The sequence below is a fragment of the Anas acuta genome, chromosome 3, assembly GCF_963932015.1.
Source record: "Anas acuta chromosome 3, bAnaAcu1.1, whole genome shotgun sequence".
Taxonomy (NCBI): Eukaryota; Metazoa; Chordata; class Aves; order Anseriformes; family Anatidae; genus Anas; species Anas acuta.
The window spans coordinates 61,585,588-61,605,604 of NC_088981.1; the positions used below are offsets into that span (position 1 = coordinate 61,585,588).

The 20,017-nt window shown below is 36.1% G+C and overlaps 1 protein-coding gene across 5 annotated transcripts in view; it reads left to right on the top strand.

Annotated features, from left to right (window-relative positions):
- The window catches only part of ARHGAP18 (Rho GTPase activating protein 18), a 91,286-nt gene that overhangs the window by 66,982 nt on the left and 4,287 nt on the right, over nt 1-20,017 (top strand). For all 5 annotated transcript variants that reach the window (XM_068677462.1, XM_068677461.1, XM_068677463.1 and 2 more), the window contains exons 6-14: nt 1,631-1,796; nt 4,446-4,537; nt 5,263-5,340; nt 8,125-8,284; nt 10,824-10,906; nt 12,155-12,361; nt 13,160-13,306; nt 17,924-18,048; nt 19,249-19,310. In XM_068677462.1, coding sequence (XP_068533563.1) covers nt 1,631-1,796; nt 4,446-4,537; nt 5,263-5,340; nt 8,125-8,284; nt 10,824-10,906; nt 12,155-12,361; nt 13,160-13,306; nt 17,924-18,048; nt 19,249-19,310 — 1,120 coding nt within the window. The remainder of the gene's footprint in view (nt 1-1,630; nt 1,797-4,445; nt 4,538-5,262; nt 5,341-8,124; nt 8,285-10,823; nt 10,907-12,154; nt 12,362-13,159; nt 13,307-17,923; nt 18,049-19,248; nt 19,311-20,017) is intronic.

Consider the following 20,017-nt stretch of genomic DNA (forward strand, 5'->3'; position numbering starts at 1 on the left):
TCTTCAGGCATCTCTTTATGGATGTCTCTTTGCCTAACAGTTCATGAGCATGAAGTTACATGTGACCTGTAAACTAGTGACTCCTGCAAAAAACATCTCTTTTGTCTAACAGTGTATCCAAACACATATGAGTAAATGTAGTGACTGAAGTAATAATGTTTCACAGTTCTTCAAACACTTAATTTAGATAAAGATATATGCAGTTCTTTGAGTAGTAATTACCCCTTGTATCCTAGTTTAAACATTATAAACCAGACACTGGTGACTATTTAGAAATGGGTTCTGAATTGTTTGAGTCTCGTTTCTGTAACAAGGAAGTGAGAACTACAGTCTAGTTTACTTCTGTATACATATATATATGTGTGTACTACATACAGTCATGGACTACATATAGTCATAGACTCACAGAATGGTGTGGGCTGGAAGGGACCTTAAAGATCATCCAGTTTCAATCCCTCTGCCATGGGATTTTCAATCCCTCTCCCACTAGACCAGGTTGCTAAAGGCCCATCTGACCTGGCCTTTGTGAAAATCAATGAAACATTAAGGCAGGAGGCTGACTACATATCTACAATTTGTAAATTATATTTATGTACAGTTTAAGTATGTACCATTGTAGCCATGTACCATAGCTACCAATTCATCTGTGCTATCACTGGGTCTGTACAGGATGAGAAAATCATTCTGCAGTACAATGTTTTTGCTTTCCAAGTGGAGAGGAAGGCTTGTCAACGTTTCTGCTTTGAGTCATGCATCTGCTAATGTCAGGCATAGGCAGCTGTCTTACTTGGAAGGATGCTGGTGAAGGATGGAGTTAAAAAAGTTCTATGAGCTAGGAAACTCATAGATCTCTCTCTCTCTCTCCCCCTCTCATTTTTGCTCTCCATGCAGTTCTCCCTCCGCCCCCCCGTCTGAACTCAGTTATTTACATTGGTGTGTGACTACTGCTTCTGAGTATTTATTGCAATAGAAATTATCTATTATTGCAGTTCCCCTTTCTGCAATTTCCCACAGAATAAGGGAAGCCCTTTATTCTGTGGCAGTCAAATGTGTTATTTTGTGTGGATAAGCGCAGAGGGATTTCTATCCCAATTGTACATGCATAGGATTGTGCATGGACAGATATTTCCACTGCTATAAATTGCAAAAGGATGCAGAAAGTGGCTGGGTAGGTGGGTGGAGTTTACAAGCAAGACAAAGCCAATCTCTTGTTGGAGATGCCCAGTGAAAGGACAAGAGGCAATGGCTATAAATGGCAACAAGGGAAATTCTGTTCTGCAATGAAAAAGTCCCCATGGGAGTGTTAAGCACTGAAATGGGTGCCCATGGTGGCTTCAGAATTTCTGTTACTGGAGGCTTTCAAAATTCTGTTGGACAACACTTTGAGCAAGCTGATCAGACCTTGAATTTAGGTTTGCTTGACTGAGTAGTTGGACTAGATGAACTCCAGAAGTTACTAGGAACCTAAATCCTCCTATGACTTTAAAATTGTCTGCTTTGCAAACTATTTGGGGGATTCTTCCATGACACAGTAGCAGCAGGCTTCACAATGAAAAGGTTGCACAGCCTTGGACCTAAGTAATTTGTTACGACTTGGATTATTCACTGTGCTACAAATCTCTGCTTTTAGAATTTCAGACTGCCAAAGGACAAAACGGGTACCACAAAGATTGGTGACCTTGCCCCTCAGGACATGAAGAAAGTCTGTTCTTTAGCACTGATTGAATTGACTGCTCTCTATGATGTACTTGGGACAGAATTCAAGCAGCAAAAAGCTGCAAAAATCAAAACCAAAGGTAAGTGTTTCATATTCTGAAACAAATTGGTCTGTTTTAATCCAGTGAAACAAATGTATCTGGTTATTTATGACTTTCCTGGAGAAAATTTGTATTAATATATAAATAATAATGTAGATACTAAACAGCATTTAATTATACACCTTGACTCAGGGCACATTTTAGGCAAGTTCATGCACAAAGTCAATCTAGCTAAGGGAATGTGCTCTCTTTATTAAGTTAAAACTCAGGCCAAATACAGAGCAGATAAACAAGGAGAGAGGAAGGGGGACCTTCCTCTCAGTAGCATGGTGTACAGGAGGAATCGCTTCACAGGAATTAGTATGATCATATATTTGCTGGGAGAGTATGTGTTTGTGTTTTTTGGGGCCATTCTTCTGCTCTCATGAAGCTAGGTACTGTGCCACTCCTACCAGACTTTTTGTTTTCCTTGTCCTTGACTAGAGATGCTGGGAGCCTTTGTCACCTGCTTTGCTGTTATGTCTGGTACAGACTTTGCTGTATTACATATCCATGCCCATCCGGTATTTACTAAGGCCAGAATGCGGTTTTTACTCTGAGTGGCATCATACCAAGTGGAAGTTCGGGGCTTTTGCAGAGGATTTTGAGGCAGTTGCAACATGTCATTTTGATCTACAAGCCTATAAAGCATAGATATAATCACAGTGCTTTTCTTGGGAACTTAATACACATGGAAACCAATTTCAAGATGCTAGAGATTTTCAGTGCTTTGTTTGTTTTCTGTATTCCTGGCTTCTGCTAAATGTTTTACATGAGCTTGAAATGTGTTATTGGTTAATCACAAGTCTGCTTTCGCCAAAACCCTGTTCTCAAGGTTCAGTGAACATGGCAGTGCAATAGCTTAGTTTAAATAATTAAAAGCAACTGAGGAGGCTGAGAGCTATGTAGCAAGGTACAATAGATTCTTCAGAATACTATATTGGGTTTACAGTAGTAGAAAATAATTTCTTAAATGCCAACGACATGCAGAAACAGCTAAGAGACATTGGTCCCTTAAATGTATTTTCTTCTCGCAGAAGTGCTTGTGCTATTACTAATACACAGGGAAGAGACAAAACATTTTCTTATATTTTGGGTCTTAGTTTTAATTAATTCTTCTTGCCAAATCTTATAGTTTTTTGAGTTTTATTCATAGCATTATTATCTAAATGACAGGCAGTCATGAAGAGTACTGAATTGGTTAAAAACCCTGTGTTTCCACAAATAAAAAAGATGGCCTAGACTTACCAAAATGTGTAGGAAAAAGACAATGACATGTCAGCCTTCCCTCCCTTACAAGTCTGCTTTTGCAGTGTAATGACTTCAGTGCCTTGTTGCTCTACCTGTCCCCATCCTCTCTATTCAGGAAATGTTTGGCTAATTGATTTGTACAAGGGTGGATATATTGGCTGTTCCCTTTTCTGCTTGTGTACATAAAGATGATGAAAACATGATTCTTCTGTGGAATGCTGTGCTGTTGCCAACTTGGCCTTTTAATTGGCCTCCTACAGTTTGCTCTCCAACTTCATCTCAATAGAAACTGTATCGACAAGATTGTCAAAATGATAAAAACTATGGGGTATGGCTATTGGGTCTATGTATGAGTCTACATACTGTATTGGTAGACTTTTTATTCTGCTAGAGATACAAGAACTCCCTGATTTGGCACTTAAGATTATGTTTCTTAGATATATTTGTCACATTCCCTCAAGGGCTGACATCTTTTTAGTAATTACAGCTGTTCTGTTTTCAATACTGGCATGGCATCATACCACACAGGAGCTTTTAGGTACATGTAATGTTATATGCCGTTTCAGAAAAGTGGCACACGCAGCAGTCGTCAGTACTTGTGACAGAGTTCTTTGGCAACTGACTTTGGGTTAGTAGTTGCTGGTATAGCAGTGTTTCAGAAGTCATTCTCTTCTATTCAACTGGACCATAATCACATGGGTGTCCCATTTACTTTAAGACTAAGGCTAGTTTTGCATGAAGGCTAAATTAACTGAGACTAGGTTTCTTTTTATTTTTTATTTGTCCTACCTTAGCACCTTGTAAAAGCCATTTTCCAGCCCAGACTTAACCATACTTTTGCTTTTCAACAACTGGAAAAACAATTTCAACAAGGTGTTGAAAAAAAAATACTTGAAGGGTTGAAAAGCGCTTCTTTGAAACTCTTGTAGGGAGGTGTTGAGGGTAACACTAGGTAATATCTACATCTTTAATTTTAGTAGCCAAATTTTGGGGTATTTTACTCATGCCTTTTGTATCTTGACTATAATATCTTGCACTGAATGGTGAAGATCTGTGTTCCATGTTCACCCTTACAACCATTCTACAAACCAGAACCATGCAGATGATTCATTTATGCAATTTGTTTCACTGTACTGCAGAATATGTGAATGGCACTTTGAAGTCTAAACAGAAGAGTCCTGATGCATGGTTGAAGGAAAAGATGAAAGAGTCACTTTAGCCACAATGTTTTGTGTAATAACTTGATTGAGAAAGACATTTAAACACTTTGAACAAAAGGTCAATAGCTCTGAATGTATTGAATAGGATTATCACTTCCAAAATACAGTTTTATACCATTGCCTCATGTGTTGGAACAGATGAGGATAATATCTCAGTTTCTTTTGCTTTCTTCTTCAGACTCTGGCTTGTTTGGTGTCCCACTGTCAGTTTTACTGGAACAGGATCAGAAGAAGGTGCCAGGCACCAAGATCCCGCTGATTTTTCAGAAGGTAAATAGGCACAAACAAGTCAAATTGTTCCATACCTGCAAGTGACAATCAAATAACATTTTGTCCTGAATTTATTTGCTCCCTGTAGCAAAGCTTTATCCAGTCAAAGTTATTTTAACTTTCATTTGCAGCTTTACTTACTAATTTAGTAAATGTGATGTTTTGCATGTTTTGACTTAAATGAATTGAGCTTGCTTTTTGTTGCAATTGCTCTCTAATGTATGACTATTGTGAATGATTACTGGTGTGTTCCAGGATACTTAGATATCAGTACTAAGTAAAAATACTTAGATCTTCTCTGGTAAAGTTGTAAAGAAGAATATTTGTGAGAAAGTTAGTACTGTATCTCTAATTTTACTGTAATTATTTTGAATCAACATTTTAACAGGGGAAGTAGTTGGGCTTTATTTGTGAAGCCTGAGTAGTTTTGCAAAAAACCTGCTTCAGTCTCTGAAGGAGGTCTGTAGACAATACAGTTTTTTTTTTAATAAAATAGACAAACTCTTTAATTGTGTTCACAAAATGCATGAGCCAAGAGCCATATTAAAGGTTTTATTCTACATCTACAACAACTCTAATCCATTTCTAAACTGTTTGCGTGCCTACATGTAATATATGTTTGTACACACTCATATGAGTACATAAATATTCCAGTATATTAGAACTATCTATGAGTAATTTTTAATTGGCATCTTCATTCATGCAATTTGGTTTGTGTTTGACAGCTGATTTCCCAGATAGAAGAGGCAACTCTGGAAACAGAAGGACTTCTTCGAATACCAGGAGTTGCAACAAGAGTAAAGGTAAAGCATTGCATGGATTCTCAGCACCTTCAAAAACTTATCTGCACTCAGTGGTTGTATTTAGTCATGAAAATATATTTTAATGCCATGTTGTTATTAAAATCCTCAAAAACAGAAAGCAAAATCTCTTCAGAAAGAAAACAGGGTTATATTAGCAGGAAGCTGATGGTTTGATCCAGTGTAGTTTTGGGGAGAGTTCAAGTTGGAAGCAGAGTCAAGGCTATGTTTCAAATTCATTTGTGCCAAAATCTCATTAATTCTTGGCACAAGCTTTCCAGTCTCTTGCTTTTTCCCTGAACTAGCTTAATCATCTGAACAGTTCATACACAGTCTTCCAACCCCAGGAGAAAGCTTTTTTCTGGCATTGTGAGACTGCTTTAATAGCTAGACTTAACCCGTGTTACAGGGCAAGGCAGCCAACATGCACTGAAGAACCCCTCAGATTTATTTTTATGAACAGCAGTGTAAGTGCTCAGCTCTCTAAGCACAATCTTGTTAGGCGCGTCCGTTCACACTGACACTTTGCAGAGTGAGTGCCAATTACACACAGACTCTTCCCCAGTATTTGCCTTAATGCAGGAAACTAAATACACAGTATGATTCACGCCAAGAGTCAATGTGTTAAAAAGATGGTCTGTGCTGGCTTTAAATGCTAAATAGAAAGGATAATTTAAGTGGATTCAGCTGTCTGAAGACATCTGCCAGCCTCCGTCATGTCAAACTTTGTCCAGCAGCTGGTTCATTAGAAACAACTGAAAGAAGGGAATATTACGGAAACTGGCTTTGTTTATTTACCAGTAACTATGAGGGTTTTTTACAAGTTTCCTTCATTATTTATATTTCACTCTTCATCAGTTCTGCATACTGGAATGATTTTGTTTATTTGTTTATCCTTTGATCTTTATCAGTTTAATACAATTTCCCAGGCTGAGGATCATTAACTATTTGACTTTCATTAGTTTTTTGCTTATTTATTTGCAGAAGCTGCTTCTTTGAATTAAGTAATTGTTTTGTTAGCAAAGATGTTACATTCTTTTACTTATTTAAATGGAAAATTTTATAGGAAAACAAAGAGTTTGGCATACTGAAGGACCAATGTTCTCTCTAATTTTATTAAGTTATATAATAAAATTTACATTATAATTTTTTATTTTATAATTTATATAATTAAATTATATAACTTTTTTCTCCTGTAGAAAAAATATTCCTTCTTATGTATCTTCACAGAATAGTTTAGACAATATGAAGAGAAAAAAATCACTATCTTACTCTATAGATTTTAGACTTCTAATTAAGAAAATATATTGCATATTTACAATACCCTATAGTTGAATACATTTACTGTAAAACCTACGAGTTGGTCCTTTAGGATGCATAGTTGACGTTTCTGCTCTTGCTTCTTTGATAAAACAATCCGTTTTATCTAGTAGTTTAATTCTGTATTAGCCACGGTGATTTAGTCTAAACGTGGGTGGAAGAGCTGGAGAGGGTCAGAGTGGAAATTTTCATCTTAATTTCTAAGGCTTGCTTTTGTTGATGGGAAGGAAATGATACCCACTTGACTTTAGACATCTGAGTTAGTATCTTAGAACCCTTGAACCTCCTATGTAATCCCTGGAGACAAAAGATCTTCCCCGAGGGCAGTTGAGAACATCCAATTTTCATGTCCACATTTTCTTTGGAAATAGATCCATTTTCCATTCAGACAAAGTTAAATTCAGTGAGAACTGTATCTTAAAAATGTATTTAGTACTCTCTATCCAATGTGCCCTTCTTGTCCAGATAAATAATTAAGGCCACATTCTTCCGTAGCATTTTCCCTCACTTTGTCTCACATTCTTTGCAAAACAAGCGTCTTATTCTCTGTCTGGAAGAACTTAGGCAAGAAGAAGGGAGAGGCTTGCTGAGAGGTGCCTTCAGGGCCACTGGCCTCACTGGGACAGGGATTCCGAGGCCGCTTCCTGCTCTGCCAGACTGGGAAACAAATGAAGTGCGTGCAATGGGACTGGTGCTTATGTGGGGACTAAGAACAGCTCAGACATTGTGGTGTTCCCATGCTTAATATCGCTTGTAGTTCAGTTGTAGTACTGTCACAAGAGCGGGGTTTACAAGGTGTCATTGAGACTATCAGTGCTGTTTATTCTGCTTCTTAACAACATATTTTGCAGTCCCCTTCCATAGAGAGCTTGACATCCAGTGCTAAACAAAGGTCTATGTGTCCAAAGGCATGAAGTTCCCTACAGATGGCAAGACATCCAGTTATCCTGTCACCCTAATCGTTTCTCTTTACTTTAAAAAGAGAACCAGCCCCACCTTAATGTATGTTTTGATAAGAAACTGCGTGTCAGTGTGCATAATTGCCATATTTATCTAAGAAGATTGTCATGCATACATTAAATCAGTACCCTTTGGTATGTAGTTTCAGGATGGTTGAGTATGACAGCCACATCTTAATATTTCTTGGGAGGAGGAGAAGCCATAACTCTCACATGAATGAATATGGTATCTGGTTCTTATATTCCATATGGCCCTGAGGCAGGCCCATGGGATTTCTTCCTGTATAGTTTGGCAGTCTGCTGCCTATTACTACTTGTTCGCATTCAGTGCTTCTGATCTCCAATTTAACTTTTTGTAGCAAAAGATCGGTGGCAGCTGGAGTTAAGTGATATTTCAGATACTCCCTTTTTTTCCCCTTTCAAAGTAAGGAAAATATTGCCATGTATATAAGGTATAACTTCCAGCAGACGAATGTTATTGGTACTCTCTGTGTCTACTGCCTTTCAGACTCTTTGCCAAGAACTGGAAGCAAAATTTTATGAAGGGACTTTCAACTGGGAGAATGTAAAGCAACATGATGCAGCAAGTCTTTTAAAATTCTTCATCCGTGAACTGCCTCAGCCACTCCTCACTGTAGAATATCTCAAAGCTTTCCAAGATGTACAGAGTGAGTAGTGTCCTTTCTGCCTCAGTTGCAAAGAAGTGATACAAGTGCAGAGAAGTGTTTCTTTGCCATAACAGCATTTTAATTAATATTCTGTGAAACCAAAAAAGAACAAATAGGGCTTCTCATCAAAAAGATGGGTACTTTTTTGCTAATGTACAAATACCATTTTTCATGAAACACCTACTTCAGTAGTTTACACATAAAATAAAAGAACACTGTCATTTTCTGATATGCTTCTAATAGTCTTTAGAACTATTATAGACAAGTTATAAGAAAATTATTTAAGATAGTAACAGTTTATAAACAATATTTGTCTCAAAAGAAACCAATAGCAAAGATACAATAGTTCTGCAGAAAATCCAACAAATGGTGGTTCATACTGTTTAACGTAGTCACGGAGGATATTTTATCCATTTTAAACAGGAAAAGTTAGACCAGAATTGTCAGAACTGCTGGTCATCCTTGATCCCTTGAGATCAGTAAGTTCCTGTGAAAATGTCCTCCTTGCCAACTGGTCACCAAGACAGTAAGCCTACTGATTGTAATAGAAAGAAAGCAGCTTTGTGGAATGAGGATCCACAGACGTTAGCTCTCCAGCCAACACAGGAGTGTTGGTTTGAGACAAATCTTTTCCTGTCTTTTTGTAGGCTGAATGATGGCTCATTTCTAAGGGTACTTTCAGGGAATTCCCGTGGACAGGCAGTCAATCTTAACTGTTGGCTGTTTCACTCTCCAGTCTGAGAGCTTTTTTCAAGGTCACAGACCATTCAGTTGGTGTGCATAGAAGCTGGAGCTTAAGCCTGTTACATAGCGGTGTTGATTTTGCAGCAATGAGCAGCAAATTAAAGCAGGCCAGAATGTTTTCAAGTGATGCTGGCAGCTAACAGCTCCTCAAGGTTGTTCCACTTAGCAGATACTGATTGGAGCCAGGATGGTTTCTGCTTGCCACTCCTGAGCTGTCTGAAGGCTTATGTGGTTTTACTTATCCAGAAAATACTTAGGTAACAGGATGCAACATACATGGAGCTAAAGGATATGATATAAACCAGACATAACACTTCATAGCCTACTATTGTTTAAATTGTCTGCCCATTGTGTGCATGCAGTGAGATTAGGTGTTAGAGAAAAAGGACCATCTTTGTGACAGTAAACAGAATTTTTCAAGAGTGTGTTTAATTAGTGTGGTTAGACTTTTAATATTTAAATGACTTAATTTAAACAACCTAGCTTGTTAATTTAAATAACTTAAAGAACTAAAAGTAAAACGTTATTTAGGTAAACAGATGGAAAACCATGATTTAAGTAATGAATTTTAATTGTTTTGCAGTTGTGTTTTTACTTAATTTCCAAATAAAAGGTTGGTTCTTATTGCTTTTTGAGCATTGTGGCATGGGGTTTTGGAACTAAATTTAATCCTCGCTTGTATTGTATGTCTTTCTAAGCACACAGGTACACTGTTGTCACTGCTTGTATGTTTTAAATCACTATATAATTTACCACTAATTTATTCATATCCCTACTTTTTATTATGGTAGAAAGTCAGCAAGCTGTTTTTTGTTTCATAGATGAACTTTTTATTGGCTGTATCTCCCAAATGGTTTTGGAAGAAATTTATTTGAAATAGCATTTCAGTTGGAATCCCATTAGAATACACAAAAACAGCCCTGTTGAGCTTTGAAATAGTGTAATAAAACTCGGTCGGGTGCAGGTACCCCCTTCTTCACCTGCGTTATGTATGGCTTGATTGTTAGGAATCTGCTGAGAAGACTTGCAAGAGCACTTTCCCAAAGGCATGACAGGAGGAAGTTTATCACAACAACAAACCTAAGAGAGCTGGGACTTTCCACTGCTCCACACTGGCAGGATTTAGGAACCCTCCTAGGGAGGAGGCAGAGAAATTGGGGGATGCACTCATCCAGCATCTTGGCTGAATGACTCACCACCTAGCAGTTGGGTAGATGGCAGAAGCAATGGCACTTTTCTTTACTTAAAGCTTGCCACGTTTAGTATGACATTTACTGCTGCAGATATGTGTTAAGCTTCTCTGCTATTGTCTTTATCCCCACTGGTTTGCCACTGCAGCTGCTGCTGCTCATGTTACTGGAGACCTGCCTTACTCAGCAACCCGTGGTATTCCTTTTGCGGGGGTGACCTGGGAGACGGTGCAACTGTTTAGGCAGTCAGACAAACTGTGACAGCAATTTTAAATATACCCTGTTGTATGCTGGGGCACGGGCTTGAAAAGGGAGGAACTATTAGCTGACTAGTTTTACTTCATAATGCTGCAAAATAAAGAATCACAAGGTGTCTAAAAAGGACTGCCAGAAGATTGTTGAGTCATACAGCAACTGAATCATATGAGACCATTTGGAAATTAGTATCAGAAAAGAAGGATCTGCCAGTCCTGTGTCATACTATCACAAAAGCCATATGTATGCGTTCAGCATTTTACAAGACGTTTCCACTTTAAAATCATGCTGTTTGACAAATTGACAAATGATAATTTTAAAATACTGACGTTCATGTGCTTCAATGGCAGATCTTCCAACGAAGAAACAACAGCTGCAAGCTTTGAATCTTTTGGTTATCCTTCTACCTGAAGCAAACAGAGACACTCTGAAGGTTAGAATTGCTAATGCTTTTTTCCTGTACTTTTGTCTGTTTCTGTGAACCCACTATGCACTATGACAAACAATGTTGTCTTTTAGCATTCTTCTTTTGAGTTCAAAGTTAATGCTGGAATTAATGATTCTTTCTTTCTTTCTTTTTTTTTTTTTTTTAATTTTATTTCTCAGAACTTTAAAAAGCAAAACAAACAACAACAACAACAAAAAAAACAACCCATGACTTAGGACCCAAATTCCTCCCAAATGACTTTAAAAGTATGATTTGAAATTTTTCCAGATTGCAATAATCATCTCACAGTGAATGACTTCTTCTCTTACAAGTTTTTTCCTTATTTTAGCAGCAGCAGTTATTATTTGCAATGCAAAAAAAAAAGAAAAAAAAAGTATTATAATACTATGGCTGAACATTTGCTTTTTATGAAATAGGTTTAGCTCTTTTGTTTCATTCTTCACTTTTGCCCATGTTGTGTGTTTCAACCCAATAAGCAAGAAATTTACACTTCCTATTGATACTTGCAGCACATCACTCTTGGAAACATCCAGTTTGGGCTTGTCCTTTTGTAGCAAAGCCAGCCATCTTTTTCAGAATGTGCTTACTATTTTGCTACAATGAAAAATGAATTTTCAGGATTTGTATGGAATGCAGAGTATCTTCTACTATAGCCAAAAAACCCCTATTAGTTCTTATTGTTTAAACATAGCTTCCTTTTTGAGTTATTTACTGTGAGGAAGCACTCAGGAGGGTTCCTGGCTTGGGTTACAAATATCTAGAACCGAATTAATTGAAGACTGATGGTTTGTAACTGGCTACCTCTCATTCACAATGCAGTGTGGTTTACTCATGAGTTGTATACCTCACTGAACTATCTACTCCATGTTTCCATGACAGCTGGCATTATTGTGTTCACTTTCTATTTAAGAAAAGCCAATAGTAATGTTTTCAAAAGTATCTGTGTGATGATACTTATGCACCTACATAAGTAGTCTTACTCTACAGGGCTTCAAAGTCACTTGAATATTTTTGAAAAATGTTATCCACAAAATTAACAAGAATTATTTACTTCATTACTTAAAGAAAACTTGCATTGCAGTCTTGTGAAGGAGCATATCCACATTTCTTATTCTAATTGCTTTAATGTAGTTTTATTAGGTATAAATAGATTTTTCCAAGAAGTGTAGCATCATGTTTCATTCTGACTTTTTCTTGTGCAAAGCTGAGCTTTAAGTTCTGCTGTAATTTCAGGTACTGCTTGAATTCCTCCAGAGGGTAATTGATCATCGAGACAAAAATAAAATGACGCTAAACAATGTTGCAATGGTGATGGCCCCAAACCTTTTCACATTTCATGGGTTTGGCTCAAAGACTATCGAGCAAAGCGAGTTTGTTATGGCAGCTGGAACAGCAAATGTCATGCGCTTTATGATTCAGCACCAAAAACTCCTCTGGACAGTAAGTGTATTCCTAAGGGGGGAAAAAATACATAAATTTCACAAACAAGGCATCTGAACAAAGAAGTAAAGTGAACTTATTTCCATGATTTAAAGAAAGATCAGCCCCATCCAGCTGGGGCCTTGCTCATAGGTAGCAAGATAGGAGTGTGACAGAATCATATTTACATATTGTGGTGGAGTTAAGGTCTGATGGTCAGAGTTTTAGTATTCAGTATAAGTGAACTCAAAAATAAGTCCTTGGGGAATCCTTGTATTTGGCCTATTGGTAGGCATTGTTACAAGGAATTTATTGTTTTCTGCTTAGAGATATTCATAGCACACATGGTGTTTTAGTCCATTTCTCTTTTGGGCCAGACTTTGTATTATATAAAACATGCTTTAATAAAAACATGAACTTCTGTCATGGTTCTCAAGCAAAGCTCTCACTTAGACAGACTGGAGAACTTCAAGCTTTGCTGTCCATCAGGAACTTTAAACAATCTTGACTTTTGCTTCAAATGTGGAATAGTTACTACTGCCATGGCACAATGTAAAATGTGCTGAGTGATTTTTTTTTTTTTCTGAGGAGAGTAAAAACACTATGATTCTAACTCTCTTCCTCTGAGAGCTTATTGAATCGAATATAACATCACAAGTGTAGCGTTTTTTAAATTGTTTCACAGCTTTGTATTATTTGAATCTAATTTCTACTGGAAATAGATATTTTTTTTCCAGTTCTACTTAACAATCTGTAAATTTACAATGTTTGATAAGTTATGGAAGTGATGTATATATCTTACTATCTATATTCATCTAGATTCCCAAGTTTCTTGTTAACCAAGTGAGAAAACAAAATGCCGAAAGCCAAAAGAAGGAGAAAAAAGACAAAGCTATGAAGAAACTTCTGAAAAAGATGGCTTATGACCGTGAAAAACATGAGAAACAGGACAAGGTCCCTAACGATGTAAGGAAACATATCTGAAATACTATATTAATAAGATTACCATCTCTAGTGAAAAAGTGCCTATAGCTGAGAGAATATCTGCATTTATTTATCACTGAGTTTCAATAAATAGCAGGTTAATATATGGGTTTCATAGTTATGGGTTACCAGCATGACACATTTGGAAGGTTGGGCTGTTTATTTTTTCTATTTTTCAAAATATTTCTATTTCTATTTTTTTCTTTAATATTTTTATTTTTTTTTCCTATTTCTAATATTTCTATTTGAAAAATGATAATCCCATAGATCGTTTCAATTTGGGCATCTGAAACAGTAGTAGGTTAGGTCAGTATTTATACAGAGAAAAAGTGTTGTGACACTTGTTATTGTACCAAGGTTTAGATGCATTTCTGTCTAATGGAACTCTGTGTTTACTTAAAAACAAAACAAAATGCATACTCTCTACAAGGTTGCAGTATTTCATATTTATCAGTGTTTGGAAACTAAGCTCGTATTTAATTCTCGTGCCCATAGGAGCTCCCACACCACTGAGCTCTGTCTCAGTGAATTTAAGTATTCCTGGTAATGTGAAGCATGCTAGAGCATGCACAGCTGCTCTCCCCTTCTCCTTTCTTTCTATCCTCCTCAAAACAAAACCAACAAGCAAAACCAAACAAAACCATTACCAACAACAAAAGACAAAACAAATGTGAAAACTGATAAACTGCTTCTTAATTAGCTATTGTTCAAGTGTCCACTCGCAACTTACCCATGTGAATACAACCTTTAGTTCAGTAAATGACTACTGCTAGGCCCATCAGTGATGTCAAGGCATGTACACATTATGAACAAGAGTTCATAACTCTTGAAAAAATACAAAAAAAGTTCCTTGGCAATATAGTGTCATTATTTTCCTTTACTTCAGAAGTATTTTAATTGAGCTCCTCCCACTGACTTTTCGAAAATATATCTCATGCATCTTGAAATTGCTTATTATTTACAATCTTAATGAAGTTAATAATTACAATTGATAAAGCTTATTAGACTATACAGAATAGCATCTAAATTATAATGCATTTGAAATACATTTTTCCAATATTTTAAATACAGATAGCATCAAATATATGTGACCTCATAACATACTGAATACTTACCAGATTAAGGTGCTACGAAAGTACTGTTTTATGGGTTGAGGTCATATTGAAGATTCCGGTGAATTAGAGACATCTTGTGGTAGCTTGTAAAAATGCATTGGTCAGAATCTCCAAGCATGTGCATGGCAAACTCTTATTAAAAAAAAAAAAAAAAGGGGTTGTCATATTCTGCTAAAAGCAGTTTGTTAACATCATATTAAGATAAAAAATAGATATGGTGAATATATTATAATATCTGCCGGATCTGCCTGGTTTGATCCTATAAGCATACTTTTTTTTTTTTTTAATCTGCAAAAAGATGGATCCTTATCTGCAGCCAACATCTGCTAGAACCATATACCTATATCCTGTCTATACCTAAATGAGGTTTCTTTTGTATGCAGTATTTGACACATCGTTAAATGTCTGAAATGAACTAATTCCTTGGGTGATACCTAGGCATATTTTCATATTTACTTGAATATATTTGAAGTAATCTGTACACAGAATCTGCTATTATCTACAATTTTAAAATAACACTAATTAAATATTGACATTTGTTTTATACTGTCTAATAAAAAGAGGATTCTTTGAATACAATTCAGTTGAATTAACATGAGCTGACACTTAAAGAAATGCTGCCATCCCCTGTTCAACGTGGAAATAACAGCAAATACACTGAAATAGGCAAGTGCTTTTGCAATCCTCAGAGGATTTTTTATAATTCAGCGCTGTTGATTTTTGTAGTAAAATATGCCTTTTTAATCCACTAGAGACCTAAGACTGGAATGTCATGTAATACTTACCCAAACTTCATCCCCAAACATAAATGTAAAGTTGCTTTTAAAGAATTTTCTTTAAGCCCTAGAAATCTCTAGGGATTCCCTGCAAAATTAAATGGTAGATTTTTTGTGAAATCCTTCGTTTTTATTCAAAGCATTCCATAACTTGGGTGCCTGAGAACATGTACTCTTAAAATCATATTCCCAAATATGATATGGCTTCATTGTAAATGACTTTTATACATTTTTCCATATAGCTAAAATTAACTCAGTTCTTTAAGAAAACAAAACAAAACAAAACACACTTTTTTTTTTTTTTTTTTAATTTGAATTGACTTAATTTGAAATTGAGGTGATTTAACTGTGCAGTTTGTGAACTGAACTCCACTCTTAGTTGGCAAGTGAGGTACTTAAACTTTTGGTGAATCACCGCTCTGGAGAAAGCTGTTTGTAACTTTTAGAAGTTAATCTTCCTGCTTGCAGCTGAATAAAAACTAAGTGAAAGTTGCTATTTTCTACCACATGTTATGGTACCACATGTAGTTAAACATATATAACCATAGCTTGTGTCACTTCCATAATGTTCAGAAATATCACAGTATCAACATTCTCAATGACAATCAGCTCATCTTATCTCTGATGAGGCCTTTCACTCAATGACATTTCTTCTTTTAAGACAGAGGTTAAACAGAAATTATTGTGCAAGGGGAGCAGATTTGGGGCAAAATCTCTGTACAGCAGGAAGAGCAGTTAACGGGGCTCATGAAGGCTGATTGCTTTTTAGAGCACCTACACATACAGCTCTACAGCCCATGTTTGTGTTAGGGAGCAAGTCTTTATGTTGCTCTTGGTGTGTGTTGTGCCCTAGGCCAGGCAAAGAAAGATGCTCTCGGGACTAGGTATTTAACTGTTAGCATAGCCAGATTTATACCATCTGTCACTATATTCCTGTCATTATTGTTCCAAAATAGCAGTCGTGTTGGTGGCACAATGCAATGCTAACTGGGCGTCTCTAATACAGGTTAGAAAAACCAATGTGTCCTATAGCCATTCTGTTTGTATAACATGTTTGAATTTTCACAGTATAAATTTATTGACCCTTGCTGAATTTGTTGTCCACTGTAATTCCAGATTATTAACTAAAAATATAGGTTCCTGCTAATCCATGTCCCATTAGACAACCTAACACAGAATTGTGTACTAAAATGAAAAAAATTTACTGCGCTGAATTTCATGAAAGACCAGTTATTAAATAACCTTTGCATCCTTGAAAGTTTCCTTTCCTTTTGCCAGAAAGTATGATCCCAACAGTTTGAAAAATGGTAAAAGATGTTTAAACAGGAGTTAGCTTTCTAGTGAATAGCTACAGCCATTATTTCAATAGGTGGAGGCCTTAAAGATAGATACAGGGAATTGCTTTTTGAGATCAGCTGCAGCCTAATGAATCTTTGATTGCATGTTTACTATGAAATTCTCAGTTTGCTAATTCTTAATGGTTTAGACATAAATAAACATAAATAGACATTATTATGTCTATTATTTTTAAAATTGATAATAAAAAGACCAGATATAGAAGGATTGTCTGGTTAAAATTACTTACCACAGCAAATCACCTATGTATGTTAATGAGCCTTTCTCAAGCTGTGCTGTGAAGCTGTGCTTCTGATTCTGATCACAGTTATACTTGTTCTCTATTAGTCTAGTTCAGATGGTTTCAGATAAACTATTCTAGATTCCTAGGTGCCCAGATTTGTTCGTTGATTTTGGAAGAAGAAATGTTCAGCCTTAAAATTGCAGTAAACAGTGGGGAAAAAAAAAGAAGTGAATGGACTGTCATAATCAACCTTGGCTGCTGATAGTTTTACATTTCTTTTCCTATCAAAATGAATACATTATGGTAAATGATAATACGAATAGAAAAATTACCTTAAGATTTTCAGGAACAGAAATTAGGACCGTATTCACAAATAAATTATGCCTTCTGTGATTTCAATTGCATGTACTGTAAGTTGAACCGAAAAAACATCCTTTGGAGCCCTCTTTCTCTGTAAGTAATATATATGACTGATATTCATCATCAAGGATTTCTGAGTAGAAATAAAATACAAATCCATTATGTAGTCATACCTGCAGGTTGGCTATCAGAATATATTCTGGAGAATAAAAAAGTAGAGATAAAAAGCTGCTGTAGTGAATACCTGTGTTAAAAGGAAATGATACTTCCTGAAAAGAGGAATCATTTAAAGTAGAATGACCCATGAATACTTTGTGATTTTTTTTTTTTTCCTCCATGAAGATCAGTTTAAATGAAAATGGAAAGGTTTCTCCTGGAAGTTTTCATAGGGGTGGTATGGAAGAGTTGCCTGGCATTCATGCCTACAGCAAGTCTTTTCCATATGAATCTCATGCGGTTCTTATCATACCTAAGAGTGTTCTTAATAGAGTGGTATTTGTTATTGTTATTCTTAACATCTTTGAAAAATAATTAAATACTACTGTTCTTTTGTTCTAAAGTTTTTCTTGCTGTTGAAAAGAGATTTGAAGTTCTGATGTAATTTACTGAATTTCTGTGTAGTTCTCATATTTCTGCAGCGAAGTGCAGTAGACAGTAGTGGAGTGCACTTACAGAGCACTGTACTGTTACTTATTCCATACTGTATTTCGAGAAACTCATCAAAGCCAGCTGCTAGCAGCTTTGTTCCAACACCATTATTGCTTTACAGGCTGATGTTCCTCAGGGAGTGATACGGGTGCAAGCGCCTCATCTTTCGAAAGTTTCCATGGCAATACAGCTGACAGAAGAACTGAAAGCCAGTGATATAGTAGCCAGGTTTCTCAGCCAGAAAAGGTACAAACACATTTTTATTTTCTTAACTTGTCAGGAAAAGTGGATTTTCATATTTTCTATCAAGGAAAAAAGTTTTAAAACACTTTGAATCCAAATGAGTTCACGGATCTCAGGGTCAAATTTATCCTGTTAGAATACATGCGTGAGGAATTAACCTAGTGTTTCTAATACCACTAAAACTCATGAAGCCTTCAGAAATGCATGAGTGCTATTAATAGAAAATGAACTGCTATTTAGTCTGATGAGTAAGGAATATGTTTGCAACTTTCTGGGAAGTAGGAAGGATCTCTAAAAGGTAAGTCGGAGAAAGAAATGAGAAAAAGAGAAAGAAAGCATTTAATTAAAAATCCATTTATATATAACTGTATTACAGGTTTTGGAATATAAATATGTGAAAATGTTGCTTGTGCATTGATTTAAAGGAAAGCTACATTTGAGTCATCCAAATCCATTTAGAAAGGGAAAAGTTTTAATCAAGCTTTTACATCTACTGTATATATATAGTAAGAAATCAGAATAGACTTAACATCAATGAATTAACACATGTGCATTATATATAACTATTCATACTAAAGGAATAACATGATGCTCTGGTTGAGATCAAGAAGCTGCTTTTTCCTAAATGCTGTTTACAGGGGCTTAAACTTTTGACAGAAAGCTATTTTCTGGCCGCACCAAAGCATATTTTATTACAGTTAAGCAGTGAGAAAAATAAAATCTCTTGATAATTTGAGGACTTTATTCTTCCACTGTCTGTTTTTTTACTGCTTTTAGTTGCAGCAAAATTATAAACAGCAAGAATGTGGTTTCCCCTACCCAACCACTTGGCTTTTTCAGAAATGTGAAGTGTGTAAGGGGAGTACTTATTTTTGCAGCAGCAGTGAAAGAAAAATTAGAGGGTAAATATCAGGCTGCCTGCTAATAACAATGGAATGCTTTTCTAAAATCCACAGTTTCTTCATGCCTATCTTGTTATGCCTTTTCTGTAGTTTATTGCTCACTTGCAGGACTATTCATTTGCACTGGCATGCATGGGTATTCTTGTTCACTTACTGTATCAGTAAATGAGTATAAACACAAAGGGTTTACAACTGGTCCACTGCTAATCTTAATTAGCATAACTTCTCCCAGACGTGTCTCAGTGGTTGGTGCACAAGCTCTTTTGCAATACAGTTAATCAGTGTTTTCTGTTCCTGACAGTGGAAATGTTCAAACACTCAAGAAAGAAGAGGTCTTTCTTTATGAAATAGGAGGAAATATTGGTAAGGATGGCTTCTGAACAACTTCTCTTGCTATAATAAGATTGCTTGGTGCTTTGTCCGTGCACTTCACTGAGTGATTGCATTTATTCACATCCCTAATTCTCCCTGACACTGAGACAGAAAGTTAACCTTGGGGAGAAGGAAGCAGAAAAGGTGATATGATCGTCATATTAGTAGTACATTATTATCTCTCCTAGAGGAAGATGGCTGCTGTTACAGGTGTTCCTGGTACATATGTACAATGAAGAAGCATAAAAAGGTTGAATAGAAAGGTGCTTGAAGTTCATCTTCTTCATCTCTTTGTATTGAGGTGTAATAAATGAACTTACAGCCCTTTATGCTCTGCATTACAGTTTTGCTTGCAGGTTCCTACAGGGAAATAACCACTGAAACAGAAAAGTGACCTAGTGATGAAAGACGGTTAGTCTATCCTGCTCTGTGTAACCATTGATTAAAGCCAATAGCAGATCAGCAAGGTTAAGTCCAAAGTATGATTTTGAAAGCAGTTCTAAAATTTTCTTTGATGAATGCAAAAGTACTTTTACACTAGGAATCAGTTCCCAGTCACAGTTTTTTTCTTATATTGAGAAAACAAACCAAAAAAAAACTAGAAAACACTTTTGTACTGAACTTCTGTATTGTATTTAACATCTTAAATTTGCTTTTACCTTTTGAAGCATGGCCTTTTATACTTTATTTGAAGCTTT